Source organism: Cryptomeria japonica, chromosome 5 (assembly GCF_030272615.1).
Source record: "Cryptomeria japonica chromosome 5, Sugi_1.0, whole genome shotgun sequence".
Lineage (NCBI taxonomy): Eukaryota > Viridiplantae > Streptophyta > Pinopsida > Cupressales > Cupressaceae > Cryptomeria > Cryptomeria japonica.
Genome location: NC_081409.1, coordinates 155,232,717 through 155,241,850, shown reverse-complemented (window position 1 = coordinate 155,241,850; position 9,134 = coordinate 155,232,717). Strand labels below are relative to the sequence as shown.

Genomic DNA, 9,134 nt, shown 5'->3' with positions numbered 1-9,134 from the left:
TTATTTTGAGATCATGTGAAGATGTAGATCCAACAGGATTCTGATCCGGTTGGACTGAGACCGGAAGGCTGAGGTTTGGATTAGGATAGACCTGACAGTCTGTTACTAGAAGTTGATTTTCTATGAGGATGATCTGCGGATCTTGTAACCGTTTTGTAAGCATTAATTGTATCCTGGACTACGATCCAGCATGTGGCATGTATCATTCTTCAGATTGTAATAAGATTCATTGATGTTGTTTACCGGTTACTTGTTTTGTGTTGTTACTGGTTGTTTTTCTTGTTGTTTTCTGGCATCTTGCTATCGGTTACCGATATGCTTTGCATGGTTTATGTGTTAAAATGCAAGGTTGGGCCGTCCTTCATTGGATCTCCCTCCCTTGACCGTGTCAATTATATTTGTGATTGGAAGTACACTAGCAAATGTTAACTGATTGATTGTATTTTTGGTGAAATAATGTGATTGTCTCCTAATTAGTCTTTTAAGGATTTGAGAGAATAGAGTTTCTTCCTTGTACATGGAAAAAATATACCTATTAATAATGAAAGGGATCTTGCAACTAATTGTGGTTCTCATACTATTAAATTATTTTCAACTAGAGCTTTCTTACTAATTCAAATTAAAATCAAAATTAAGATTCAGAATAGTACAAAGAAGAAATTTGTTTTATAATGTATCTTTTTTTTTTTCTTTAAACAAAACTTTTGAAGATAGATTTTAGATAATCTAATTCCACCTAACATTTATCATAAATAATAATTAAAAAAATACTTTTCATAATTTTTAGATTATATGTTTTCTTTCAAATTATTTATTATAAGTTTAACCTCTTAGATTATTTTTTTAACATTCTCACTAATGTATTTGAATTTATAAATATTAACCTATAACTTCAAATTCAAATTTATAAAATATTTTGCTATTATTTATAGTTCTATATTTTTTAAATAAAACATGTTTTAAAATTTTGTACACAAGTTTTGTGTAGATGAATAATAATGTATAATTATATTTTTTAATTTGTAATATGAAAGAAAAACATTGAAATTGTAGATATAAAACTTACTCTTAAATAAAAATAGATATAATTATTATGTTTGATGGTTGCCTTTTATAACTTTCTATAATTAAAAGAAAATAAATTTTCTTGAGTATATATTAGTTAGTTATGCATTGTACTATTCAATTAAAAAATGTCTCATAAATAAATTATTAGTTAATTTTGTTAAACTTCAAAATCATACAATTTGATTTTATTGGAACAAAAATAAAGATATTATCTTTCTATTTATATAATAGTCACACAAGAAAAATAAAATAAGGTACATGTGGTATCATTGTGTTCTATTACTATATATAGTATTTTGGTTCTAAATTCCAACAAATAAAAAAATATATACAAATTTGTAAAATGTTACAATGGTTTCAACTAACAAAATAAAATACAAAGAATATAATTTTATTTCAATTGTTTTAATTTTGTATATATTATTAACAATATTAAATATTTATGATGTTAAATATTTTGAAATTTGATATCTCTCCGCATATTTTACATAATTTTTTAAAATATAGATATCGTAGTTATATATCAAATATATGCCTTTCCAACACAAGTATTCATTTTTTTTTAGGTCAATTGTAGAAGAAACACAACACATGGTAAGGAAATCCCAAAAAAAGATCCTCTTATCTCAAGAAGAAACACAACACAAACACGGTAAGAAAATCCAAAAAAAGATCCTCATACCTGGAAGAAGAAACACAACACAAACACAGTAAGAAAATCCCCAAAAAGATCCTCATATCTCGAAGAAGAAACACAACACAAACATGGTAAGAAAATCCCAAAAAAGATCCTCATATCTCGAAGAAGAAACACAACACAAACACGGTAAGAAAATCCCAAAAAAGATCCTTGTATCTGAAAGAAGAAACACAACACAAACACGGTAAGAAAATCCCAAAAAGGATCCTCTCGAAGAAACATAATAAAAACACAGTAAGAAAATCCCAAAAAAGATCATCATATCTCAAAAGAACACAACACAAACACGGTAAGAAAGTCCCAAAAAGAAAGCACAACACAAACACAAACACTGTAAGAAGTTGTCCAAAAAGATTGTTCATATTATTGTCTAATTTTTATGATAATTTTAACTCATCTGCATTTAAAAACAAATAATCAGACAAAATTTCCCTTTTGAAATAGGTGAATTTTTCAAAACATAAATATACTGGTTATATATCAAATGTAATGCCTTCGGAACACAAGCATTCACTTTGTTTAGATCAGTCCTCATATCTTGAAGAAACTAACACAACACAAACACCGTAAGAAAAACCTAAAAAGGATTGTTCATATAGTTTTCTAATTTTTGTGATAATTTACAGTCATTTGCATTTAAAAAATAAATAACCAGAAAAAACATGTGGAAACCCTTTCTAAGAAATGTGGAAGGAGGAAATTTGATATGGAGTGGGAATCAGTTTATAGGATAACTGTAAGAGAAATGCAATGCAACAAACAAAAATTTCATAGAACACAAAGTGACTATCCGAAACAAAACTTAGATTTCTCAGCCGGTAGACAAAATTTGGTAGCCTGGAAAAACCTTAAAAAACCTCAGCCGGTAGACAAAATTTGGTAGCCTGGTAAAACCTTAAAAAACCTCAGCCGGTAGACAAAATTTTATAGGACAACTGAGCAAATGACTGGTTCTCATCCTCAAGCTGGAATCCCTCACTCTGCAAAACTGTGATCCATTACTATTAGTTAAAGATTCAGGATGGTTCGGCTCTTGCGCCATAAATTTCTAAGGCTTATTATTTTCTGCTCGTACTTCTCTTCTTGTGCTTTTCCCAAGAGGTCTGTTTGTTTCAGCATTTCCCACATCACCTGCACATCCTCATACCCACAATTTTCTACATCCTTGTGGAGCTTTACAAGTGATCCTTTCCCTGTACACACAATCATTGCAAACAATATAAGCAATCTATGGGCAATGGGCAATGGGCATTCACATTCATAAACAAATAAACAAAGCAAATGTGTTATGACCCAACATTTAAAGGAGATTGCAGGGCTGGTACAATGCAATGTACCATACCCTCCCCAATCTTGGGGTGCCTAAACAGCACATATGGTGTATTGTTGATCATCACACTGGTTGGTCCTATGAAATAGGAGTTTGATGTTTAAGTAGAGTGGAACACAACATATCAGCTGTGTCTAAACAATCATCTATTGTGATCATCATACTGGGTCTAAACAATCATCTATTGTGATCATCATACTGGTTGGCCACATCAAAATTGGAGTTTGATGTTTAAGTAGAGTGGAACCCAACACATCAGCTGTTTACAACAGCTGGTGTATTGTGATCATCACACTGGTTGGTGATATAAGAACCAGAGTTTGATGTTCATGTAGAGTGGAACATAACAATGCAATGTACCATACCTTCTTCAATTTTGCTTGGCCAAAACAGCCAGTGTAATGTACTCATCACACTGGTTAGTGATATGAAAATTGGAGTTTGATGTTTAAGTAGAGTGGAACACAACAAATTGGTTGTGTCTAAACAATAGATGTATTGTGATCATCGCACTGGTTGGTGAAATGAAAAATGGAGTTTGATGTTTAAATAGAGCGGAACACAACATATCAGCTGTGTCTAAACAGCTGATGAATTGTGATCATAGCACTGGTTGGTGATATGGAAAATGGAATTTGGTGTCTAAGTAGAGCAGAATGCAACATATCAGCTGTATCTAAACAGCTGATGTATTATGATCATCACAGTGGTTGGTGATATGATGGGAACTAGAATGTGATGTTCAAGTAGAGTGGAATACAACACATCAGCTATGTCTATACAGCTGATGTATTGTGATCATCACACTGACTGGTGACATACAAACCAGATTTGATGTTCAAGTAGAGCGGAACATAACACATCAGCTGTGCTTAAACAACCTATTTATTGTGATCATGGCAGTGATTGATAACATGAAAACCAGAATATGATGTTTAAATAGAATACAACACAACACATCAGCTGATTAAACTCTTCCTCTCAATTTAGAGGAACATCTAATACTCAAATTCTACCCAAGATCTGAAACAAAATATACCATTTGCATGTAACTCACTATCATCAACCTTTGACATTCTTAAACTCAAATTACACCCATGATCTAAATAAAATATACTTTGATGAATGACAAATTTGCATGTAACTTGATTCAAATTACACCCAAGGTCTAAAACAAAATAAAATATACTTTGACGAACGACAGACAGATTTGCATGTAACTCCCTATCATCAACCGTATAAGACAAACCTAAGATCTAAAACAGAATATACTATCTATGAACAACAGATTTGCATATAACTCCCTATCATCAACCTTGAAAAAAAGGTACATTTTGTAACAAAAATCAAACAAACATAATCCTCGATGTAGTGTGCGAGCCTTATTTCACATTCAGAGAGTTAAACCAGTTTTCAAAATGATCCAGTCATAAATATCAGATGTTTGCATTTTGATTGATCAGTATTCTGATGATAGATTATAGAATATGCTCTAAAATATTAATGAAAAACTGAAACAGAATCAAATCCAAAAACACTATTACACATCATTCAAATTTCAAAACATTAGATCATACATTCCTCAGTTGGGCATTGAATGCCGTATTCAACATACAAAATCTTAAGCAGGAAAAAAAATACAGAGATTTCACATTATATAAACTGACCAGCTTTTCTTGGTCGAAATCTGGAGGAATGGCGAAGAATTGCTTTCCTGACAGGGAACAAAACCTTCTTCATTCTCTCCATATTCCTCATTGTTTCTCCACTAAACACAAATTTCTACTGTACTTTCTAAGCCTTTCAATCCATTAAAAAGATCTGGACATGCAGAAATATTGAGATCCTGATTTTAGTTGCACATTACCAATTTTAAAATCTGATAGCCTGGGAAATTGAAGAAAGATCTTCAAGAACAATGGACAAATGTGGATCCTTAATTAGCAGTGAAATACGGAGATGTTCAAATCTTTAAATTTCCAATGCTTTGACAATACTAATTTTTTACAACGGAAAAAAAAGAGAGTTTTGTTTCACCAATAGAATTTTGAGGAAATACTTTGGGAGTTGGAGAGCAAATGGAAATCCTTTAATTTAGGAGCCTAAAATAAGTTCATTAATAAACTTCAACCGAACACTTGAAGACATTTCTTGCGTTTGTTACCAAATGTATGGGAATGGAAAAGAAATCATCCTATATATTATAAAGGAAGGTATGAGAAAGAAAGAGTTGTATATTTTATTTTATTTTTAATTTTGGTAATGTGGTTTTCAGTTATTCTCCCTACAAAATGTCATATATCATGACATAAATTTCATCATACAAAATAGTATGAGAGAGGAAACAATAATGTTGCATTTAACGGTGCATAATTTTTTAAGTTGCTCCATACTATTTTTTAAAATTGTTTTTCCATCCAACACATTTTAAATATTCAGTATGTTCATTTTTGGATTGAGGAGGAAACAACAAGTTGCATTTAACATTTAACGGTGCACAATTTTTTAAATTGCTACGCACAATCTTTTTTAAATCGAAATGTCTTTCACCCAACACATTTTAAATATCCAGCATACTGACTTTTCTATGGAGGCAAGATATCCAGCATACTGACTTTTTTTTTTATGTAAGAAGCAATGGCAACCATACACAACTTTTTAAGTTGCTACCCACAATATTTTTAAATAGTCCTTCCACCCAAAACATTGTAAATATCCAGCATACTGACTTTCTGATGTTGGAGGCAACAGTCATGATACAGTGCACAATTTTTTTAAATTATTACCCACAATTTTTTATTAAATTAAAATTATTATATGCAATTGTAAACTATTTATTCATAAAATTATTATTATTTTATTAATGAATTCTTGAATGGTTCAACTATTTTTTATATTTATTTTATTAGATAATCAATTTTCTTTTTTCATTATCTTTTGAACAGTTACTGTTTCAGCTGCAGGCACAAATACGTTCTTAAGTGACAATTTTCACATTGTTTTGTAGAGGAATTGCAAACAGAAGCATTTTCTGTGTACTTTCTTGCCTAATTTTTAATGCATTTTCTATCTATTTTCATTTTATTTGTTACTGGTTACACATGCACTATATTTTTTTCTCCATAATGATATTGTGATACGTAGTGATGAAGTATGAGAAAAATCTGTTTTATAAGTTATGACAAAGGGTAATTGTTCTCTTGGATTGTATGACTGAAAATCCCAATGATATTTGTGTTATTGTATCCTGTAAGGGTTGAAGTATTCCCTTTTGACCTCCTTCCCCTCATCTTCTAATTCCTGCGCAATTATATTGATTTCTAGAGGATTTTTATTGTGTGTCTATTTTGTTTAAAAAAATAAAAAATAATAGGAACATTTTTTCAAATATTATGATTTCAGAAAAGTTTTTTAAAAAATGAGCTTTTAAGTATTATAATTTTTTCAAATAGAAAACAGCAGCAAGTTAAATTACTGAATTTATTATAATCGAAATGATTGATATATATATATATATGTGTGTGTGTGTGTATGTATATATACACACACATATGTATATGTATATGTATATGTATATACATGTATACACATACATATACACATACACATACACATACACGCATACATACATACACATACACATACACATATACATATACATATATATACACATACATATACACATACACATATACATATATACACATACATACACACATACACATACATGTATGTATGTGTATGTGTATGTGTGTATATGTACACACACACACACACACACACACACACACATATATATATATATATATATATATACATACATATGTATGTATGTATGTATGTATATATGTGTATATATACATATATATCTGTGTGTGTGTATGCATATGTATATGTGTATATGTATATGTATATGTATATACATATATATACACACAGATATATATAAATATTGATTGTTATTATCAATTAACAAATTTAATTTTAAAATATTATTTAAAAAAATTAATAATCAATAATATATGTATTTATAGCAGTTTATTTGTAGAATTTGTTATGGTATTTTTCATTTTGAAAATAAATTTGAATTGGTTTTGTAGTTTTATATTTAGTTAAAAAATTATTTATTTTCCTACAATAATGGTTGGCAAATAACATACCAATTTAATGTATGAAATCTTCCTTCTAAAAGTTCATAGATGATTTTTTTTTTTAATAATGTTACATAAGTGAATATATTAATTTGCCTCTCTATAAATGATAAATAAATTATTACTTATAATAATTATAAAATTCTAACAAAATTAATATTTGACATTACAAAAAAAATAGTATATTTTCTTCAATGAGTATCATATGATTTCTAATGCATAATTATTAGAAGAGGATTGTTTCTTTCTCTTTTTTTTTATAATATTATTCTTGTTAGAATTTAGTTAGAAGCAAATAGTTTTAAGTTGTTTCTCACAATATGTGTTTATGTAAAAAAATTCATTGTATTGTTAGTTAGCATATAATGTTGCTTTCGCTCATCTTATCTTCAAGAGTGAACCTTAAATCAATATTAACCTCCCAAAAAGTGACACTTAAGTTGTGATCTACAAAAATTGACATAGTTTTTTTTTTTTTTTGAATAATCAATGAAATTTTATTTTCTTAAGCAATACATGAGACAATTGACATAGTTTTTTATTGTTAGAGCATATTTAGCTATTAGTTGCTTTTTTGCAATTATTTATGTTTTTCTGTTTTTTTTCTTAAGTTCACTTAGGAGTGCTTATTTTAGTTGTGCACTTAGTAGAGCTTCTATGCATTTAGTTTAACAAGAGTTGAGTTTTATTTAGCTCCTCATGCTTGCATTTTAGTTCTCATAAATTTAGCTATGTGCTTTCTTTATAAGCACATCATTGTACAGTTGTAATTCATCCTATAATTTTGTATTCTTTACTTTTGAGTAATATAACATTATTTTGTGCAACTCTCTTGTAGAAGGTGTTATTGTTTGTTGTTTGATCTTGCAGGCATGTGTTACAAAATTTAACATGGTATCAAAGCTTGAATTCGGCAAGCCCCTTCTCAAGCTTTGAGGGTTTTCATTCCTCGTAAGCATTGCAGGGTCCCAAATTTGTTTTTTGTCGATCTAGTTGTGAGTGATTTTCATTGGGTTCAAACTGAGGTTGCCATTGCTTTCGCAGCATCGAAAAAACAACAAGATCAACTTTCATTTCATCAAAATTGGAGTCGCACTCAAAACGCCCAAAAACCATAAGATTGCTTGTCAAATCGTCAAAATTAAAAATCAACAAAGTTTTTGGTGATTTTTTATTGGTATGCTTTATGAAGCACACAAATTCGTATGGACATACTATACCAACATGCATGAAGTGCTAACATAGGCATGACATCAGCAACTTTAATATTTTTTGGGGGGGACCCATTATAATTATCTTCCCTCTAAATTTAGCATCAGCCTACAAATTAGGTAGAGAGAGTATTTTGGGCTAAGGAAAGAATGTTTTGGTGGAATTTTAGCAAAGGGGCATATGATGTTGAAGTCCTTATGATATTATCATACGAACATGCACATGCAAGCTCTTCTCGCCCTCTACAACCTTAAATACCTAGTCTCAATTTTTTGCTCATAACTTTGTCATACAAAGTCGAAATGAGGCAAACGAGATATCATCGAAAATCTAATTCTGATGTCGATTTGTACATAGTGGTAGTTTTGTCAGATTCTACTCTAGAGGTCTTCTATAGGCCTCCAAATCCATACTTGTTCTTCATGCTTTCGAGGCCATAACTTGGGCAAACAAACTTCGTTTTTTGACTTCACACATTGTTGGAAAGCTCTCAAAGTGAACTATTCAAATCAATTGTTAGATTTTCCAAATGTTTATACCAGTGACTTTTATTCACTCCTTTGTGTTTTCATTTCATGGTTGATTGCCTAGTCAATCTGGCTCCTGGAATCATTTTTTTTTGCAATGGATGGCTTCTCTAGGGTTGTCCTACATGTATTTGCACCACTTTTCC

The 9,134-nt window shown here is 30.0% G+C and overlaps 1 protein-coding gene across 1 annotated transcript; it reads right to left on the bottom strand.

Annotated features, from left to right (window-relative positions):
• Nucleotides 1-2,671: 2,671 nt before the first annotated feature.
• Nucleotides 2,672-4,936, bottom strand: LOC131067593 (uncharacterized). The gene is made up of 2 exons (XM_058002666.2): nucleotides 4,766-4,936; nucleotides 2,672-2,961 (listed from the first exon to the last, which is right to left on the bottom strand). Exons 1-2 carry the CDS (start codon nucleotides 4,854-4,856, stop codon nucleotides 2,777-2,779), a joined length of 276 nt encoding a protein of 91 aa, XP_057858649.1. The 5' UTR covers nucleotides 4,857-4,936; the 3' UTR covers nucleotides 2,672-2,776.
• Between the last annotated feature and the right edge of the window lie 4,198 nt (nucleotides 4,937-9,134).